At 40.0% G+C, this 22,184-nt stretch overlaps 1 protein-coding gene and 1 long non-coding RNA gene across 2 annotated transcripts in view; one reads left to right on the top strand and one right to left on the bottom strand.

Annotated features, from left to right (window-relative positions):
• LOC125361757 overlaps window positions 1-22,184 on the top strand; it is a 62,662-nt gene that overhangs the window by 18,294 nt on the left and 22,184 nt on the right. The window lies entirely within an intron of this gene.
• Window positions 30-22,184, bottom strand: part of C1H12orf56 (chromosome 1 C12orf56 homolog) — a 45,384-nt gene continuing 23,229 nt past the window's right edge. The window contains exons 7-13 of the mRNA XM_048360340.1: window positions 17,314-17,420; window positions 15,896-15,985; window positions 12,568-12,691; window positions 8,357-8,431; window positions 7,150-7,224; window positions 3,312-3,490; window positions 30-686 (exon numbers count right to left, since the gene is read on the bottom strand). Of these exons, the coding sequence (XP_048216297.1) occupies window positions 557-686; window positions 3,312-3,490; window positions 7,150-7,224; window positions 8,357-8,431; window positions 12,568-12,691; window positions 15,896-15,985; window positions 17,314-17,420 (780 nt within the window). The 3' untranslated portion in view covers window positions 30-556. The remainder of the gene's footprint in view (window positions 687-3,311; window positions 3,491-7,149; window positions 7,225-8,356; window positions 8,432-12,567; window positions 12,692-15,895; window positions 15,986-17,313; window positions 17,421-22,184) is intronic.

Raw genomic sequence — 22,184 nt, 5'->3', positions numbered from 1 at the left:
GATTTTTGTTTCATTTTGAATTTAAAAAAAAACTTTTAAGACCTCTTAGAGAGTTACTAGTGCAACACTCAAACTTTTGTCTGTAGATTTCATAGATAGCTGGATACTAAATAAGTCCAAAAAAATGTGTCTTGGGTTGTGAACATAGCTCAATGGTAAAGCAGTTTGTCTAGCATGTGATAAGCCCAGGTGTGATTCCCAGCACCACACAAAAATTAAGATAAGCATAATATTCACAACAACTTACAAACCAAGTGATAAGAGGGGTAAATGGATTAAGAGGAGAAAGGGGAGGGAGGCTACAGTCAAGAATTCAGTGTATATCCTACAGAATTAAGAAAAGTGAGGTTGGGAAGGATGGGCAAGAATGTTGAAAGGGGTGACATTGGTCAGTATGCATTGTATTCATCAAATCCTTTGTACAACTGCTTAAATAAAAACCAAGTGATAAACTGTTCTGTCCTCATCTCAACAATTCCGGTGACCAGGAACCCCTTTCAAGAAGTTTCTTATAAATATTGACTTTCCCACTTAACATTTTTATGCCCTTAGTAACCTAGTAGCCTTTTACACATTGTTCCTGTTCAACCAATTTCAGAACTTCATGAAAAAGCTGAGTGGTCGGCTGGGCAATCGGATAATACAATGGGAGCCTCTTTTCCAAGGCTGGCATGTGGATGAAGTACCTGCAAATTATTTTTAAAAAAGAAAGAAACAAAACAGCTTTAAGAATTTTCACATTGGTCCCACCAATGCATTCACACTCTGGCACAGTATTATGGTGTGGGAATCTCAACCACAAGCTTCAGTCAGCATTTTCACCTCTCTCCTCCATTAAAAAAAAAAGTGACCTAGAAAATCTTTGATACATGGTGCCTTTCAGCTCCCTGAACCACTTTACTTGAGCAAAGGAAGTGAATTTCATTAATAATGTATTAGCCACTCAAAGCATTACTGAGGAAGCCAGTACTGTCCTCAGCACAGCAAGTTCTGAGGCTCCAGCTTCCTCGATTTCCTAGGAGTACACAGAGAGCTCATAGCCAGGCACAAGGAGAGAGGGAAAGATGGTGTTTATGTGTATGGCCTCCATAAAATTATAGGAAATGCGTGGGAAGAGACAGAACTAAATCTTCATCCAACTCAATGGATGCCACGAAAGAAAGGTTCTCAGTCCTGAGTGCTGGAAAGCTTTTTAAAAATGTCACTGCCAAGGCCCAACTCCAGACAAATGGAAACAGAAATTTTATGTGAGGCCAGTATTTTGGGGGGGGAGGGGGTGTGCATGCACATGCATGTATACATGGCCATGGTCCTGGGGCTTGAATTCAGGGCCTAGGGCCCCATCCCTGAGCTTTTGCTCAAGGACAATGCTCTACATTTGAGCCTCAGCTCCACGATCAGCTTTTTTGCAGTTAATTGCAGTCTCATTGACTTCTGCCTGGCCTGGCTTTGAACCATGATCCTCAGATCTTAGCCTCCTGAGTAGCTAAGATTATAGGTGTGAGCCACCAGCATCTGGTTTGAGGCCAGTCTTTTTTTTTTGCCAGTCCTGGGCTGGGGACTCAGGGCCTGAGCACTGTCCCTGGCTTCTTTTGCTCAAGCCTAGCACTCTTATCCCTTGAGCCACAGCTCCATTTCCAGCTTTTTCTATTTATATGGTACTGAGGAATGGAACCCAGGGCTTCATGCATGCTAGGCAAGCATTCTAGGCAAGCATTGCTAAACCACATTCCCATCCCCTCCCTCCCCCCAGTTTTTTCAATAGTTACTGAATTATTCAAATACAAAGTAAGTTGAAAATTAGTTCAAACCTAAACCGGGGGCTGGTGGTTCATGCCTGTAATCAGTTTGAGGACTGTGATACTACTTTGGCCAGTTATCCTTATTTTTATATGTTGATACCTATATTTAAAAGCTGAGATATGGGGCTGGGGATATGGCCTAGTGGCAAGAGTGCTTGCCTCGTATACATGAGGCCCTGGGTTCAATTCCCCAGCACCACATATACAGAAAGCGGCCAGAAGTGGCGCTGTGGCTCAAGTGGCAGAGTGCTAGCCTTGAGCAAAAAGAAGCCAGGGACAGTGCTCAGGCCCTGAGTCCAACCCCCAGGACTGGCAAAAAACAAAACAAAACTGAGATATGTCATATATGCTACACCATGGATAAACCTTAAAACCATGCTAAGTAAAAGGCACCAGACACCAAAGGACCATGTTTTGGGGTGATATCATTTAGACAAAATCCATAAAGACAGGAAGTAGTTCAGTGGTTGCTAGAGGCTGAGTGAGGGAAGAACAAGATATACTGAACCAATACTACGTTTCTGTAGAGGTTAATGGAAATGTTCTGCAACTCAATAATATATAATATGATAGTTACAAATGTGAACGGTATTAAAAACCACTGAATTATACACTATAAAATGATGGATTTCATGCTATGTGAGGTTTTCCTTACTACAAAGGAAAAAAGATGAGGGAGGCCAGAGGAGGAGTGAAAACAGCTATTGGGACCAGTTCAAAGCCAGACAAATCCCTTTTGTGGTAGACAGAATGGACCCTATAGTGAAATACACAGGGAGCAAAAACAAAGCCTACGAATAGGGCTGAATTTTATTTAAAAAGCCAATCTAAGGCCATAGTGTAAGCCTCCACATCCTTTATGTCTCCCTCTAAGCTAGTGACAGCACTGTGCTGGATCCATCCTTTTCATCTGAAGGCAGACACAACATGGGTTTCTCCTTCGGTACTAATGCAGGATGTGCTGCTAAGTGCACTTGACTTTGCCAACCTTTAAATAGAAGTGGCACCCCTGAGGTTCAGGAGAAAAGGCTGGCTGATGAAACCAGCCTTCCTTACTTTTGTCACCGAGAAAAGGGAAAATGAAATGAGAGAAACAAAGACATATTCATTAATTGTTCCTCCTTGATGAAGTTTTTTCCAATGACTCAAGTAAATTTACAGCTCATAATTTTGGTCCCATAATTTTAATCTGTTACCTTTCATTAGAGAAGATTAAAAATTATTACAACTTCTGTGAGATGAGGGATTCAAGAAAAGACAATGAGTGAGAAATAGTTCTTCCTAGTTTCACTAGTGATTTCTGGCCTGAAACTATCTATCAAAGGACAATGATTCTTACCATTCTCTCCTATCCTATATTACCGCTGACAAAAATGAAATATTGTTCAAAACAAAGATAGAAATTTCCATCACCACCTAATCTTCTGATTGTTGGACTATGGTGCAAGGTTGCATGAAAATCAGAAATAAGTGATTTTATTGCAGATTAGCTGCAGTCATTTCTCTTACCTGAATTCTTCGCTGTAGTCATTCCTAATATACTCAGCAAGAGTCTTGCTATACTTCAGGCAGCTCTTGAGGATGTAAAATTGCTGGTACAACAGAACTGCCTGGCAGGGACTCAGCAGCTGAAATGAAGCCGAAAGCCCCCTCACCACTCGATTCACAATACTGGCCACAAAAGTGATCTAAACAAGGAAAATGTGGTTAAATGTATGCTGCATGTCACCCACAAATGCTCCAAGTTCAGCAGGAGCCTCATTTGCAAATCTAGGTTGAAACCCTCCCTACCTGTACACCTACATATTTGCACTATTTCTCAGTGAAATGTGTGACATCCAGATTGTGATGATCCCCACTCCCCCCAAAAAAACCCATTGGGGATAGGGAAATTCCAGAAATAGAGACAAAGTAAATCAGGGAGTTAACCAGGTTACTGGAATTCGGTAAATAGCAGTAAAACCCAGGAGGAACCTGGATACCTGGAATGTGGTCTGGTCTTAAATCCAAAAAGGAAAACCCGGAATGTGTTCTGGTCGATATCGGTTAAACTCAATATTGAGAACTGTAATCACTAACTGCCCACTCTGCTTCTGTGCACCTGCTTGCTTTCATGTACTCTGCTGCCTGCAAGTGGTTTTTGCCTTTGTTTAACTTGCCCAACCATCTGTGTGTGGTTTTTGCCTTTAAAAACCCAGCCCCGTTGAAGCTCGGGGCTGTTCCTCCACTAGCCCAATGGTGGGGAACAGAAACTGGGCAGCCAAATAAAGACTCCTAGCCCAATTGAGTGTTGGTGACTTGGTTGCTGTGAGTTCAAGTCCCACTTAAATACCAGATTACAGACCAACTGGGATTTAATGTTGTAATTTCTCTAGCATCTTGTTTTAATCAGCAGAGACAATCAGAGCTGACTGCTTTGTTTGTGCATTGAGTGATCTCTACAGTTACTTTGCTTGCAAATTTCTCTCTGCCAGTCTTCTGCCCACTCTTTCTTTAGAACTGAGTTAATATGGAACCTGTCAGTAGAGTCAGTGATCCTTTGTCTTTTGCTACCCTTTTATCCTAACATGCTGCATGGTGACAAGACTGACTGACCTCATCTCAAATCAATTTCTTTATGGAATCAACGCTAGAAGTTGGTAAAGGTGTTTGTTTATGGCATATGCAATCCTTAGAACCCCAAAATTTCACCCATTAAAGGTCATAGGATCTATAACCACTGTGAAGAGTAAAAGGGGTCTTGCCTCTTGCATATATGAGCTTCCATTGCTCACTGTCAGTGAAATGACAACACTCCTTCAGATAGATTTGAGAATGATCGATTTCTGCACACTGATGAAATAGTGTATATTCAAGCTTTACATAAAGTAGTTGGCTAGTCTACTGACACTACTGACAAGTATACTCTCTGGCCCCAGCCAGCATTTTTTACATATGCCACAGATATCTGACATGAAAATCAGAGATTTTAAAATCTAGATAGATTCAACATGGCTCTGGAAAAGTACCTGAAAGCAGGGAACTCATGGCCAACAGGGACATGGTCAAAAGACCTCATCAAAATGAAATTTTAGGGGCTGGGAATGTGGCTTAGTGGTAGAGTGCTTGCCTTGCATGCATGAAGCCCTTGGTTCAATTCCTCAGTACCACATAAACAGAAAAAGCCGAAATTGGCCCTGTGGCTCAAGTGGTAGAGTGCTAGCCTTGAGCAGAAAGAAGCCAGGAACAGTGCTCAGGCCCTGAGTCCAACCTCAGGACTGGTAAAAAACAAAACAAACAAAATGAAATTTTGGTGTGGATAACCATCCATTGAGGGCATTTCCAATTCAATGTGTGATGATTATAGATGAATAAAGAGAAATTCAGTTCGGAGAGGTGGGAAGAGATTAAGGGATAAAGCTTTTGTTAGAATACAGGATGTATTTTGTTTAACATTTATTATGTGTCATGCCTACCCTTATGGCACTTGTAGTCTGTTCAGAGAGAAAGATATTCTGTCAGTCAGGATGAACTGGATTATGTAGCAAACCTCTTAAAACTACCAATGCTTTACATAGAATAGCATGGGTTTATTACTGGCTCTCAGTGTATGTTCTCATGGGTCAGTATGGTGCCTGTTTATAGTACTTAGTGCTGGAAGCGGGGGGGGGGGGGGAGGGGGGGGAACAGTCAGTCAACATTCCTAAAGGAAAGAGGAATGCATAGGAACATGCACTGGTTCTTACAGCCTCTACTGTATAAAGGGCTCTTCCTTGTAAATGGATTAGTTAGTTCATTGTTTATGTGGATACCCACTGGAGTGAATTCATTACTGAAGGAAAGTGTGCTATAAAAGTGAGTTCACTTCTCACCTCATACATATTCTCTTGCCCTTCCATGTTCGTGGGATGGCATGACAAGAAGGTCCTTAATAGACATGGCCCCTCTATGTTGGATTGCCCAGCCTCTGGGACCATGAGACAAATAATTGCTATTCTTACAACTGGCCCAGTCTATGATATTCTGTTACAGCAGCACAAAATAGGGTAAGACTGAGACAGAGAGGCATGTGGGAAAACGTGCACAGTATTAAGAGACCTATATAGCTGTATGAGTGAAGGACTAGATGAGACTGTAGGGTTATAATACACAGGGCCTTAAAGGCCATATTAAGGGGTCTAGTCTTTATTTAAATGGAAAAATTTGTAATCCTAGCTACACAGGAGGCTAAGGTCTGAGGATCCTGGTTTGTAGCCAGTCCAGGAAAAAAAGTCCCTAAGATTCTTATCTCCAGTTAACCATAAAAAGCTGGAGGTGGAGGGCTGGGAATATGGCTTAGTGCTAGAGTGCTTGACTAGCATGCATGAAGCCCTGGGTTTGGTTCCTCAGTACCACATTCACAGAAAAAAGGCCAAAAATGGGGCTGTGGCCCAAATGGTAGAGCACTAGCCTTGAGCAGGATTAGTGGGGGGAAAAAAGCTGGAAGTGGAGGTCTGACTCAAGTGGTAGAGCACTAACTAGTCTTGAGTGAAAAAGCTAAGGGAAAACACCCTGGTTCTGAGTTCAAGCTCAACTACAGACACAAAAATAAATAAATAATAGGAAAAGCTGCTTAGAGATTCAAAGCAAGGGATGATTATCAGATTATTTCTCCTCCTCCTCCCCTTCCCCTTTCCCCTCCTCCTCTTCCTCCTTCTTCTCTCCTAGAGCTTGAACCCACAGCTTGGGCACTATCCCCAAACTATATTGCTCAAGGCTCCATTTCCAGTTTTCAGGTGGCTAATTGAAGGCAAGAATCTCATGACCCCTGCCTGGGCTAGCTTAGAACCACAATCCTCAGATCTCAGCCTCCTGAGTAGGTAGAATTACATGTGTGAGCCATCAGTACCTAGCTAGATTTCTATTTTAAATAGCTCCTTCTGACTGTGATCTAGTGAGAAGACCCTTTATGGTGAACATAATGTCAAGCAACAAGAAGGTGACATTTGGGTCAGGATGGTGGTTGCCAGGACAGAGTACACAGATGATTCCAAGTATTATGCTCATACTCTGTTTAACATAAATGTTCATATTTTTACTTAACTATACAGTAAATCATGTAAGTTTTTGTATTCTACATGTAACCTTAGTTTTTCATAAAACCAAATGATATGTAAGGTATTTCAGTACCTTAAATATTTCAGGTCTCAAATGTAAAACATCTTTAATCAAACAATAGGATTATCAAATTGATATTCTGTTTCTGTTTTATATAAACTTGACTACATCATAGAGAAAATTTGTATTTTATTGATTAAGCACAGGAACATCTGTTTAGGCTTGAGTTGTTTTTTGTTTTGTTTTCTTTTGTTTACTTCTAGGTACTTACTGTGGTAGGACAACTTTGTAGAAAGGACATCATCCAGCTAATAGCAAACTTTGTTGATCCCAATCCAGGATTTCCCTAAAAACTCAAGGAAATAAATTATACTTGTTAACTCTAGTTTTTATCTAAAAGGATGCCTATTCTCAAATGTTTGTCCTGATTAACCAAATCATTAAAATCAGGATTTGTTAAATGAGCTAAATACACCTTTAAGAGCAAAGGTAGTATTATATAAAGGTATGTGATAATCACAACACTCAGAAGGTTGAAGTAGGATTAAGAGTTTAACCAGGGGCTTGGAATGTGGCCTAGTGGTAGAGTGCTTGACTAGCATGCATGAAGCCCTGGGTTCAATTCCTCAGCACCACATATACAGAAAAAGCCAGAAGTGGTGCTGTGACTAAAGTGGTAGAGTGTAGCCTTGAGCAAAAGGAAGCCAGGGATAGTGCTCAGGCCCTGAGTTCCAGCCCCAGGACTGACCAAAAATTTAAAGAAAAAAATAAAGCAAAAAAAAAAAAAAAAAGAGTTTAGCCAATGTGGGCTGTATAACACAACCAGGTCTCAATTTTCTTTTCAGTGACCAGGTGCCAGTGGGTCATGCCTGTAATTCTAGCCACTCAGGAGTCTGAGATCTGTGGATTATGATAAATGCTATCCTCGGCAGGAGAGTCTATACGACTTTTATCTCAGTCATGAGAAAGGCCAGAAGTGGAGCTGTGGCTCCAGTGTTAGAGTGCTAGCCTTGAACACAATGCTCTAGGATGGCACACAGGCCCTGACTTAAAGCCCCAGGACCCCCCCCCCACACACACCCCAAAAAAGTTATAGTGTTTAAATCACCCTATTCTGAAGACCTTCCTCCACCCCCCAATTTCTTGAACGCGGGTCTGGGAGCTATCTTTGAGCTTTTTTGCTCAAGGCTAGCAGTCTATCACTTTAAGCCACAGCTGCACTTCTAGTTTTCTGGTGGTTATTTGAAGACAAGTCTCACAGATTTTTCCTGCCTGGGATGGCTTTGAACCTTGCCCCTCCTGAGTACTCAGCCTCCTGAGTAACTAGGATTATATGCATGAGCTATGAGTGCCTGGCAGAGACCAGACCCTCTTTAATACAAGCTTTTTTTTTTCTTGCATATTGTTAATCATTATGTATTTGTATGTGTATATATAAATATAATCATACAAGATGTGAATAAGAATGTGTACTATACCTGCTGAAAGACAAGAAGAATCTCATATAAAAGTGCTGTAGCTGTATCAGTGTATTCCAGGATAAGCTTCTGTAACTAGAATTTTCAAGAGTAATGAATACAACAGAACAGGCTGAGCCAGAAAACAGTCATTTCTTCTGGTTTCATTTAATACCTCTAAAAGGTTTTTAACTAAAATTGTAGTTCATAGGGTGCATTTTTCTGTCTCAGTCTTAAGAAAGTAGGTCTCCATATAAACAGAAAAAGTTGGAAGTGATGCTGTGGCTCAAGTGGTAGAGTGTTAGCCTTGAGCAAAAAGAAACCAGGGACAGTGCTCAGGCCCTGAGTCCAAGCCCCAGGACTGGCAAACAAACAAACAAAATCACAAGAATTAATCTACATAGAGGAGAAAACTTCTTCTTTCTCCTCTTCCTCCCTCTTTTCTTCCTCCTCCTCCTCTTGTGTGCGAAATACACAATTTGCTTTTCACAACATTTTGGTTTACTTTTACTTATATTTGTCTTTGAAAGCCACTGATACACAACAGTGAACCATTAAGGCAGGGAAAAATAAGGAAGTTAATGTTTATTTACAGCTCTTATTTTTGTTTTAAAGCCTCCATGATTGCCAAGTTCTTTTGTGCATGGAATGAATTTTAGTTGGGGCTGGCTTTTCAAATGGAAATCGGATGAATGGTAGAGGCTGAAGTGAAGACCTAGAAACATGTCTTTATGTCTGAATGCTACAAATTTGATTTCAGAGATAATGTGAGGCACAGGTACCATGGAGTGAGGACAAACAGCGGAGGCCTACTTTCGTGATAACATTACTCCTTGCTCATTCAATCCCACACCTGTCACTTCTGCTTGGCACAGGATGGAACCTGCTCAGCTAGAAGGATGGGGCCTGGGTTGGCTATCCAGAGACTGTTTCAAACTCTAAAGAGAAAGTGATCATCAGTGAAATGTCCTACACAAAATATGGACTCCCAAAAGTAGCCTTTCAAACTCTGTTGGATCCTGAGACCCTGAGATTTGTCATAGATAATAACAATTATTATTAATACTTTTTTTGTGCTAGTCCTGAAGTTTGAACTCAGGCCTACGTGCTGTCCCTGAACTTTTTTGCTCAAGGTTAAAGTCCTGCCACTTGGGCCGCAGCTGTACTTCTGGCTTTTTGGTGGTTAACTACAGATAAGATCTCATGGACTTCCCTGTTCCGGCTGGCTTTGAATCTGCATCCTCAGATCTGAGACTCCTGAGTAGCTAGTATTACAGATGTCTGCCACCAGCACCTGGCCTTTGCTAGAGATTTTTTAAAGTAAAAAAAAAACGAAATTAAAATGAAGTTAACAATTTGGGAGGCATATCCTGGTGATATCTTTTCTGGAAATAAAGCATTTTATTTATGGCTAAAAAATAAGAAGAAAAAGAAAGTAGGTCTCATACAGAGACTATAGGGCCACTTAATAATGGTCAAAAAAATAGGTTAGGGAAAGGAAAATAATGGTCCATAGAATGCTAGCATATAAAAATTGCACATTAATTTGCAAAATCCGTGAGATCCACAAAGAACTGTGATTTTCTGTAGCAGGAGTAACTACAAGTCTTAGAAACATCTGATTGCTCACAAGAACTCCAGGCAATTGGAGAGGCTGTCTTGTGGCCCATCATCCACACTGAGCAAGAGAATTTTCTGTGGGAAGACCCTTAGTTGGAAATCTCCTTCTCACTTAGGCCATGGACTCAAAATTTATATTCTCTCTCTCTTTTTTTTTTTTTTTTTTTTTGCCAGTCCTGGGCCTTGGACTCAGGGCCTGAGCACTGTCCCTGGCTTCTTTTTGCTCAAGGCTAGCACTCTGCCACTTGAGCCACAGCGCCACTTCTGGCCATTTTCTATATATGTGGTGCTGGGGAAATCGAACCCAGGGCTTCATGTATATGAGGCAAGCACTCTTGCCACTAGGCCATATTCCCAGCCCCTATATTCTCTCTTGATAGCCACACTAACTTTCTATATGCAACAGACCATACAATCCAAATGAAACCTACATTGGTGTCTCCTTTCCAATAGACATTTTCATATGGAAATACCATTGGTAAATCAAATTTTAAAAACCCAAATCCAAGCTTAGTATTTCTCCTTTTGAATCTATCTTGTAATTCCTCTCTCCATCAGGCCAGGATCTAAGTGTCATCTTCTCATCTTGATACTTTATTTTCACTTATCAGTGCAATTTACAAAGAACTTCTGGAACCTACTTCTTTGACACTTGTCATCTTCTTTTTTTCTTCATGAATATATTAAACACATGTGCATCAGACATTGTGTTAGGTGCTGGGAATATAATGAAGAAAAACACAGATACAGTCCCTTCTTAGGGACTAAACTAATTAAGAAACTGATAGCAATTTAGCAATCAAGTAAAAAAAAAAAGTACATAGTTTAAAACTGAGTCAAATATGATGACAGACAAATACAGGAGGTTAAGAGAGTTCATGGGCTGGGAATGTGGGTTGCCTAGCATCCATGAAGACCTACCTGGGTTCGATTCCTCAGTATCACATAAATAGAAAAAGCTGGAAGTAGTACTATGGCTCAAGTGGTAGAGTGCTAGCCTTGAGCAAAAGCAGCTCATGGACAGTGCTCAGGACCTGATTTCAAGCCCCAGGATTGGCAAAAAAAAAAAAAAATTGGAGAGAGCTCTGAAGAGGGAAGGCTTCCCTCTAGCCTATGTCATCTCTCATCTAAACTCCAGCACTAGCATCTTGATTTATTTATATTTTTCTTATAAGACAAGGATTTAGCCAAGAATGCTAGTGCATGCCTGCAATCTCAATAATTCAGCCTGGGTTATGTAGCAAAACTTTCTCAAAAAAAAAATATTTAGTGGAAAAAAAACCAAAACATTCATCATCTTTCTGCCTTAGCCTCCCAAATGCTGGGATTACAGGTCTGTACCACTACACCCAGCATGTATTAGCTTCTTTTTTTTTTTTTTTTGGCCAGTCCTGGGCCTTGGACTCAGGGCTTGAGCACCATCCCTGGCTTCTTCCCGCTCAAGGCTAGCACTCTGCCACCTGAGCCACAGTGCCCCTTCTGGCCGTTTTCCATATATGTGGTGCTGGGGAATCGAACCTAAAGCTTCATGTGTAGGAGGCAAGCACTCTTGCCACTAGGCCATATTCCCAGCCCTGCTTCTTAAACAGTTCTGCTTATCTGTATCTTGATTCTAACTCTAACTCTAATCGAACTCACCCCCTCCTTTGAAAATAGATGGCAAATATTTCATATACAAACTGCAATTACACATTCATGAGTAATTGATTAACATCTTTCCCTCCCACCAGTTTATAAACTAGTGAAGCAGAGATAGTATCTGTTTTGTTTTCTACTTGTACTACCTGCCTAGCATAGTTTGATGGTTGTAAGTGCTCCGTCAATATTTTCTGAATGAATAGACGAGTTTTCTAAAACATAATTCTAATTGTATGTTCAAGAACTATCAAATCATGTTTCATCCTTTAAAAAAAATCTGTATTGGGGCTGGAAATATGGCCTAGTGGCAAGAGTGCTTGCCTCATATAGATGAAGCCCTAGATTCGATTCCTTAGCACCACATGTATAGAAAAGGCCAGAAGTGGCACTGTGGCTCAAGTTGGCAGAGTGCTAGCCTTGAGCAAAAAAGAAGCTAAGGACAGTGCTCAGGCCTTGAGTTCAAGCCCAAGGACTGGCAAAAAAATAATAATAATCTGTATTGACTTGTCTTAAAATAAACTCATAATAAACTGATTTATTCTGTAAGAAAACACTATCTAGACAGTCTGATATTTCTCATGTTTTACTACAACCCTAAAAAAAAAAGCTCAAGCTGGGAGCTCTTGCACTGTTCAGATAAGTAAAGAGATGGTAAGTTAAATCACAGGTTAATCCTAAAACTTCTAAGACAATACTGGTATTTTTTGCCAGTAGGAACTCTAATATTGAATTAATGTGTATCAGTATTGTATATAGTCTCATAGAAACAGATTTACAATTTATAAAAAACATTATTTCCCTCAGTATATATGCATTAAAACACATAAACTATATAGAGTAACATTTACAGAATAGTTATAGGAGTTCTAAGGCTAATAACAAAACATTTACTCTTTGATTTATTTTTGTGTTCTATATCATTATAAGCCACATTATAAACTATATTTAGTCTACTCTCAAAATTCTCATCTCACCTCAGCATCAAAAGACATTTCAGCTGAAGTTGAATCAGCCACCAACTGGATGTCAAACACAGGACAAGATTTTGGAATCTGAGGCTTACTAATTAAAATGACCAAGAGATTAAAGAGTGTTCCCCTGAAAAATAAAGAAATGAAAAAAACTTTTATGAGTAAAATTTTTAAAAGAAAACAGTAAATTCAAGCATGCACATACAAGTCTTGACTGATCTTTGAGCCCTTGAAGAGGCAGATAAATGTCTGGAAATGAGAAGCTATTTAATTTTTGAAGTAAGAAATTTAAATGAAAATGCAATTTCTGATTTTTTCTTTTTGCTCAGAGAAAGTATATTTCCCCTAGTTCACATAATTCAGAAAGCTTATTATGTCTGGATTTAAACAAAAATTGCTGATTTCAATAATAGTATTTTCCAAAGGACTTTTTATAGATTAAATTATATATGGATTATTAATTATTTATGGTTTAATTATTACATTAATTCTAATTCCAGGCAAAATTTACAAGCAAAATAGGATCTGTGCTCAAAGGAAGTAGAGGAAGTACTTGGTTAAACTAAGTTCATTAGGAATGCCAGTGTATAAACAAACTAGAAGAAAATTGGGGAGACTAAAAAGGAAGGGAAGAGATGGAAAATAGGGTGTAAAATCATTTAAGGTAGGGCACTAAGGGCTGGGAATGTGGCTTAGTCACAGAGTGCCTACCATGCACAAAGCCCTGGGTTCGACTCCTCAGCACCACATAAACAGAAAAGGCCAGAAGTGGCACTGTGGCTCAAGAGGTAGAGTACTAGCCTTCGGCAAAAACAAGTCAGGGACATTGTTCAGGCCCTGAATCCAAGGCCCAGGACTTGGGAAAAAAAAAAAAAAAAAAAGGGGGGGCCAGTCTTACTTTTAGAACACCCCTTAAAAATCAACAGAAAACTCCTTTCTGAATAAAGCATTTCTGGATATTAAGTTTAAATTGGCATGCCATTCACTGTTATATTTAATCACAGTCCTTTATTTTCAATAACAGACCATTTAAAGCTAAGAGAACACTGAGCCACTTACTGTGACAATATGTGAAATAAACCTTGATAATACTGAAATATGAATGTGACACATTTTAAGAATACAGCAAAATGGATTGAGCTAGTAAGAGCTCCACTTAGAAAAATAATAAAGAGGAAACTGCTAAAATGAATGAGTCATTTTCTTTATTTGCTTAAATGGAGTTTAATTTGAAATCTACCCCTTCTGCCAACTCACCTAATTTACAATCCACGAGGCCAATAATTTTAGTCAGAATGTTTTTTTCATCCTTAAAATAGAGACTTGTATAACTGACATTGGGCTTAAAAATGGTCCCAACCATTTAATACTTTTATTTTGTTCATATTGTTATTATTTCCAATGTGTAGTAATATATATATATATATATATATATGTATATATATGGGGGGGGGCAGTCCTGGGCCATGAACTCAGGGCCTGAGCACTGTCCCTGGCTTCCTTTTGCTCAAGGCTAGCACTCTGCCACTTGAGCCACAGCGCCACTTCTGGCTGTTTTCTACATATGTGGTGCTGGCGAATCGAACCCAGGGCTTCAAGTATACAAGGCAAGCTCTCTTGCCACTAGGCCATATTCCCATCCCCATAATATATTTTCAAATGCAGGACTTTGAGGAAAAAACTTAAGAGTCTTGTTTGTCAGTCTGTCCTATTCTCAAGGGCAAAATTCGAATATAGCTTTCAGTGTTCCCACCTCCCAGATATACCTGTGCTACATAATAATCTAAGTATGGGTAGGACCTGGGAATATGTTCAGATATCACTTGTATGATTGTTACATGAGATGCAAAAGGTGAAGGGCCTTTGCAAATACAATTAAGGTCCTTCATTAGTTAAATAATCAAAGGGAGAATATTCTAGGGATGAACAATAAGCTATATACTATATGTATGTATGTATATATCATATAATATAGGTTTGTAGTAGGCCATACCATCTAGATTTATTAAATACACCCTTGTCATTAAGTAGCACATAACTCTGTACAATAAATGTGGCTACTATAACTCCTGCCTTTGAAATGTGGACATAGGCATATCCTAGAAATTTGTAGTAGCGACTCCTAGGTTTTTAGTTTATGATTGATCACTGTCTTTTTTTTTTTTTTTTTTTGGCCAGTCCTGGGGCTTGGACTCATGGCCTGAGTACTGTCCCTGGCTTCTTTTTGCTCAAGGCTAGCACTCTGCCACTTGAGCCACAGCGCCCCCTCTGCCCATTTTCTGTATATGTGGTGCTGGGGAATTGAACCCATGGCCTCATGTGTAGGAGGCAAGCACTCTTGCCACTAGGCCATATCCCCAGCCCACGATCACTGTCTTTTTTCAAGTTCACTAGACTAGAACAAAAGACAAAATTATACCAGGGAAAAAAATTTTTTTGCCAGTCCTGGGGCTTGGACTCAGAGCCAAGCACTGTTTCTGGCTTCTTTTTGCTCAAGGCTAACACTCTACCACTTGAGCCACAATGCCACTTGCAGCTTTTTCTGTTTATGTGGTGCTGAGCAACTGAACTCAGGGCTTCATGCATGCAAGTCAAGCACTCTACCACTAAGTCATATTCCCAGCCCCTAAGAAAAATTCTGTACCATTAATAATCCAGAGGGACAGAGCACTCAGCATGTGCCAGTAAATGTACTCAACACAGAAAGGTTAGAGATAAGAGTGTAATATAGGGCTGGGAATATGGCCTAGTGGTAAAGTGCTCACCTTGTATACATGAAGCCCTGGGTTCGATTCCTCAGCAACACATATATAGAAAAAAGCCAGAAGTGGCGCTGTGGCTCAAGAGGTAGAGTGCTAGCCTTGAGTAAAAAGAAGCCAGGGACAGTGCTCAGGCCCTGAGTCCATGCCCCAGGACTGGCAACAAAAACAAAACAAATAAACAAGAGAGTGTAATATACTTCCAGGGGGTTGAGCAGAAGAGTTAGAGAATTAACAGTATCAGAGACATTCAACAAGAGTGGTGCATGGAGCCAGGTGCCAGTGGCTTACCCTTGGAATCCTAGATACTCAGGAAGCTGAGATTTTAGGATCACAATTCAAAGCCAGCCCAGGAAGGAAAGTCTATGAAACTCTTATCTACAATTTGGCATTAAAAAAAAAAAAAAAAAAAGAGCCAATGGTGGAGCTGTAGCTCAAGTGGTAGAGCCCTGTATTCAAGTCCCAGGACTGACACAAAGGAGAGGGTAGGGGAGAGATGGAGGGGGGGCGGGAGAGAGAGAGAGAGAGAGATTGAAACTACAAAGTTTGTAAACAATATTTTTAAACCTTACTTCTTAGCTGCCAGTGTATTCATACGCGATGATTCAATTTCTGTCTCTCTGAACATCAGGCCTAGAGTTTGTATAATTTCAATGCATGTCCTAGAAAACAAAAATGAATGGAAATGGCATGCTTTCATTAAAAATTCAGAAGTCCACAAAATCAATAATCCTGGATAGATCTGCTTTAAGATATTCATAGAGAGGGCTGGGAATATGGCCTAGTGGCAAGAATTCCCCAGCACCACATGTATAGAAAATGGCCAGAAGTGGCGCTGTGGCTCAGAGTGCTAGCCTTGAGCAAAAAGAAGCCAGGGACAGTGCTCAGGCCCTGAGTCACCAAGGCCCAGGACTGGCAAAAAAAAAAAAAAAGATATTCATAGAGAAAAAAGCATGAAGAAGAAATCCTGTCCATCTAATTGCTAGTGTGGACTGAGTGCATAGTCTGTGACTGTTGTATAGTAAGCATTTAAATACATGTGTTGAACGAATGGATGATAGTTGCAAGTCAGGACTAAGTCATCTTCATGTTCTTTTTGTATGCAAATTTTCCCAAAAATTTTAGGGTACATTATTTTTAAATGATTTTAATAACTTTAACTTTTTAAAAATAGGTAATGCATGATTCAAACTGTCAAAGGCACAAAGGGAAACATAGCAAAAGATGTCTCTCCCTCAATCACACGGTTTGGGGCAGCCAGTATTACTAGCCTCTTAGGTATCCTCCTATTTAAATTAGAACAAAAGAAATGCTTCTTTATAATTTAAAAAAAAATCTTTGACCCTGGATACAAGTGGCTCATACCTGTAATTCTAGCTTCTCAAAAGGCTGAGATCTGAGGATTGCAGTTCAAAGACAGCCTAGGCAAGAATGTCTGGAGATTCATCACCAAAAAGAAATGAAGCTTTGGCTCAAGGAATAGAGCACTATACTTGAGCAAGAACATCTCAGAGATCATCTCCAGTTCCTGTGTTCAAGCCCTAGGACTGGTGTGCCTACACACACACACACACACACACACACACACACACATCTTTGGATTTTAATTTTTTTTAATATGAGAGGCGGTTGTGAATATGGCCTAGTGGTAGAGTGCTTGCTTGCCTCATATACATGAAGCCCTGGGTTCAATTCCTCAGCACCACATATATAGAAAAAGCCAGAAGTGGCGCTGTGGCTCAAGAGGTAGAGTGCTAGCCTTGAGCAAAAAAGGGAGCCAGGGACCATGCTCAGGCCCTGAGTTCAGGCCCCAACACTGGCAAATATATATATGTGTGTGTGGGTGTGTGGGTGTATATGTATAAATATACATATTTTAATATATATGAGGCAAATACCATTCATCATCAATACTGGATATATTTTGTCTGATGCCTTCCATTTAATCTGAACACTAGAGGAAACATCTAATTATCTAATTAGTACTCACATCAACTCATCGGCCCTTTGACTTTTATTTTGAAGTGCATTTTTATCCTTAGACTCTGGCAAGTACTCATGAAGTTTGTTCACTAGGAAATAGAAAAGGTCACTGGTCTGTGAAAGCAAGTGGGAAAGATGAGAATAATTAAAATATCAGCTGTTAGAACTTTCCATCTTTATGAAAAACTATGAAAAAAGTATTTGTTCTTTGGTTCCAGAAGTGAATTACAATATCTTTCATTAATACAACCATAATCCAAATTGAAAACACACTTTTTACTTAAAATCAGACCACTATTCTATTGAACAGAGCAAGAGCTAAGGGATGATGCTAAGGGATGCAATTTAGGCCTGCTTCAACCATTAATACTGAAGATCATACAGAAGAAGTAAGTTACCTTGGAAAATAAGACTTCTGTAATTCCTACCTTTCCAAAGTAATTTACCTTTAATAAAGCTAGAATGAAATAGTAGATAGGAAACCTCTTGTTGAAAAAATATTTACTACTCTGAGAATGGTGCAGCAAGCCTATAATCACAGCCACTTAAGAGTTTTAAAACAGGAGGATTGCAGTTTGAAGCCAGCCCTGACAAACATAGCATTAGACCCTATTTGAAAAACAACCGAAAGCAAAGTGGTAGAGTGGTATGAGGCCCTGAAGTCCATCCTCAGAAACACACACACACAATGTACAGCACTAAATGTTGCAAGATAATTTCAATACTTTTTTAATTTTAATACTGGACAGAGGTTTCCATTTCTGTCTAAATAAGCACTCAGAGTTGAACAATTAATCTTTTTGTGTTCTTTCCAGTCTTCTCATGAGACAAACAAGCATGAAAATAATCATTGGCCCATAAAATCTGGCATGTGGGTACTAATGAGGAAGATAATGCAATTGCTTCTCTCTCCTATTCCTCTACTGTCACCTTTTTGTCCTCTGGACTTCTCATGCCTAGTGACAAATTAAACTCTGTTTAGACAAGTATACAGTGCCCCTGTTTAGAAGAGGCTGGGGATGATGGTAGAGAAAAAGAAGAGGATGAGCAGGAAGAATATCAGGCTTTCTGAAAGTGTTTGGGCTTGCCCAGTGCCTGATAAATCAATCGACTGGACAGTTTCACACACTGACTCTGGAACCAGGCTCTGCCACTTGGCAGCTACATGTTTGACAAATGATTTCTTTGCAGTGTGATTCAGTTTCCTCATCCCACTTGATCTTAGCCAAAAGGCCAAGAAGCAATAGTTTCCTAATATCAAAAATAGAGTAAATACTATCACCATGTGGGATTAAAGTAAATAACAGTGTTTGTAAAGCTTGACAAATACATAGCCTTTCCTACGTGCTTAATAAGTATCCTTTATTGTAATCTGCCACCTTCACATTGGTCAAGAATTTCATTCTAAAAATAGCATCTACCTACCTGCAACAACATGGAGAAATCTCAAAAGAAGTAATACACAAAAGACGACACATAATAACACCATGTACAATACAATTGTATAACATTAAGTTATACAACTGTATAAATGTATGACAGCACACAAATGTATAACACAAATGTATAACAGTAACAGAAAACATGTCAGTGGTTGCCAGGAGAGTAAGGTTACTGCCTGCTCAAAGACACAAGGTAGCCTTGTGGCATGACAACATGTTCTAATTCTTTTTGGGGGGGGGAAGGGGGGCAGAGAGGGAGTACTGAAGTTTGTACTCAGGGCCTCGCATTTGCTCTGTAAATGAACTACCACTGTTCCAGCCCTTTAGTGCACTGGTTGGTTTGGTTGGTTGTCAGTCCTGGGCACTGGCCCTGAGCTTTGTTTTTTGCTCAAGGCTAGCACTCCACCACTGAGCCACAGCACCACTTCCAGCTTTTTCTGTTGATGTGCTACTGAGGAATGGAACTTCGTACATGCTAGGCAAGCACTCTACCACTAAGCCACATTCCCAACCCCAGTTTATTTTAAAGACAGGATCTTGTTTCCTCTCTAGGCACATTCCTGGAGCACAGTCTGCCTATTTTAGGCTTCCTATTATTGCTGAGATGACAAGCACACACCACAATGCCCAGCTTCTTTCCACAGCTTTCCACATACATTAAGATGACAGTTATACAACACTGTGCCCAATTATAGATTGAGAAGGAGTTCTTCTAATTTATTTCTTTCCAGGCCAGACTCAAACCACAATTCTCCTGTCTCCAGCCACCTAAGCACCTAAGTAGCTAGGATGAGACATAAGTGCCCAAAGGAAGTGTTGTAAATCTTGATTAGATTAGTATTGCATGAATATGTACACACACACACACACACACACACACACACACACACTCCTGTGAAAACTCTTCAAACTGTATCTTAAATGTATACTTTATTACACATAGTTTGTAATTATATCCAAAACCTTCCTTAAAGAAAATACATAGATAAGCATATGAAAAGAGGTTCAACATTACTAATCCTTAAGAGAAATGTAAATCAAAACTAAATGAGATAACATGTCACATCCATTCAGATGACTGCTACTTAAAAGGAATATAAAATAACAAGGGTTGAGGATGATGAGAAATTAGGATGTTTTATCAGTGTTAATGGGAATAAAAGATTAGGGAAACATTTTCATTGTGGAAAGCAATATATTGGTTCCTCAACATATTAAAAGTAGAACTACCAATAATTCAGTGAAGTAAGCCAATCACTTATATGATGTGCTTAGATTAGGCTAAACAGTAGACTAATACAATGATTGCCAGAGGCTGGCATTGTGTGGAGAAATAAGGAACCATTGCCTAATGCCTATAGAGTTTCAGTTTTGCAAGATGAAATAGTTCCTGGGAAGATACTATTGATGGTTGCATAACAGTGTGAAGGGACTTAAAGGCGCTAAAACATACACTCAAAACTATTTAAGATTGGGCTGGGAATGTGACTTAGTGATAGACTGCTTGCCTAGCATGTGTGACGCTTTGGGATCAATTCTTCAGTACCACATAAAAAGAAAAAGCCAAAAGTGGCACTCTGGCTCAGGTGATAGTGCTAGCCTTGAGTATAAGAAGCTCAGGGACAGTGCCCAGGCCCTGAGTTCAAGTCTCAGGATTGGCTCTGTGTGTGTGTGTGTGTGTGTGTGTGTGTGTGTATGTGTGTTATCAGGTTTATGTTGTATGAACTTTACCTAGCTTTAAAAAAAAGAAGAAGAAATTGAGTGTCAGTGGCTCAGACCTGTAATCCTAGCTACTCAGGAGTCTGAGATCTGAGAATTGTGGTTCCAAGCCAGCCTGGACAGGAAAGTCAGTAAGATACTTAACTCCAAATAACCACCAAATAGTCAGGTGTGGACCTATGTCTTAAGTGTTAGAATGCTAGCCTTGAGCACAAAAGTTCAGGACAGGGCTGGGAATGTGGCTTAGTGGTAGAGTGCTTGCCTAGCATGCATGAAGCTCTAGGTTTGATTCAGCACCACATAAACAGAGAAGTCCAGAAGTGGTGCTGTGGTAAAGAGGCAGAGTACTAGCCTTGAGCAAAAAAGAAGCCAGGGACAGTGCTCCAGCCCTGAGTCCCAAGCCCCAGAACTGGCAAAAAAAAAAAAAAAAAAAAAGTTCAGGACAGTGCACACAATTAAAAAAACTTGAAGAAGAAAATCATGGAGAAATATCAAAGACTAAGAGAGAATATAGAGAACCCTTTCATTTACCCATCTATCCATTCACTGAACATATAACTATAGATGGCAGCTATGTGGTAGGTACTATCCCAGGTAACATAAACTCTCCAGCAAAACAGACAAAAGACCTGTGTCTATAGTCCCAAAACATTATTAAGTCAACCTGCGAAAAGATGTTCTAATAATTTAGATTCTACCTGTAATAAAATTTTTAAAAACTGAAGATGGCCCCAAAACATGGAAATATAAAAGGGAAGACATATACCTGTAAAATGTTCCATCTTCTCACCCAGGAATCAACCATTAGAGATTACTCTGTGTGGTTTCCTGATAGAGCTTTAATGATCAGAAAGCTCAATGCAAAGTTACAAAATCATGACTTTAATTTAGAACTATGACAAAAGCGATTTAAATTATATTTTTTAAACTGCAAGAAAGTAAGAACAATGACTTTTGTTTCATATGCTAACTGTAAATGAATATAAGAATGGATTTTGATAGTGGATCAAAGAGAAGATAAAGCTACTAGATCTAACGCCATGCTCAGAGTAGAGAGAGCCCCCTGCCAAATAAGGAGCCTGTCCATGTGTCTTTTATCTCCTTTTACATCTGTTTAAGTCCATCTAAAGTCTCTTTTAGTTCATATAAGAATGACCGCAAGGGGCTGGGGATATAGCCTAGTGGCAAGAGTGCCTGCCTCGGATACACGAGGCCCTAGGTTCGATTCCCCAGCACCACATATACAGAAAACGGCCAGAAGCGGCGCTGTGGCTCAAGTGGCGGAGTGGTAGCCTTGAGCAGGAAGAAGCCAGGGACAGTGCTCAGGCCCTGAGTCCAAGGCCCAGGACTGGCCAAAAAAAAAAAAAAGAATGACCGCAAGACTGGGATTGTGGCTTAGTGATAAGAGTGCTTGCCTAGCATGCATGAAGCCCTGGGTCTGATTCCTCAGTACCACATAAACAGAAAAGGCCAGAAGTGGCGCTGTGGCTCAAATAGTAGAGTGCCAGCCTTGAGTAAAAGAAGCTCAGGGACAGTGCCCAGTCCCCAGAACTGGCAAAAAAAAAAAGGAGGAGGAGGGGGAGGGAAAGAGGGAGAAGGAGGACTATGATGATGATGACTGCAGCCAGTTGCTGGTGGCTCACTCCTGTAATCCTAGCTACTCAGGAGGCTGAGATTGTATGATCGCAGTTCCAAAGCCAGCCCAGGCAGGAAAGTC

This window comes from Perognathus longimembris, chromosome 1 (assembly GCF_023159225.1).
Source record: "Perognathus longimembris pacificus isolate PPM17 chromosome 1, ASM2315922v1, whole genome shotgun sequence".
In the NCBI taxonomy this organism is placed as follows: Eukaryota; Metazoa; Chordata; class Mammalia; order Rodentia; family Heteromyidae; genus Perognathus; species Perognathus longimembris.
The sequence above is the reverse complement of the archived record's forward strand: the minus strand, read 5'-3'. Positions and strand labels throughout refer to the sequence as shown.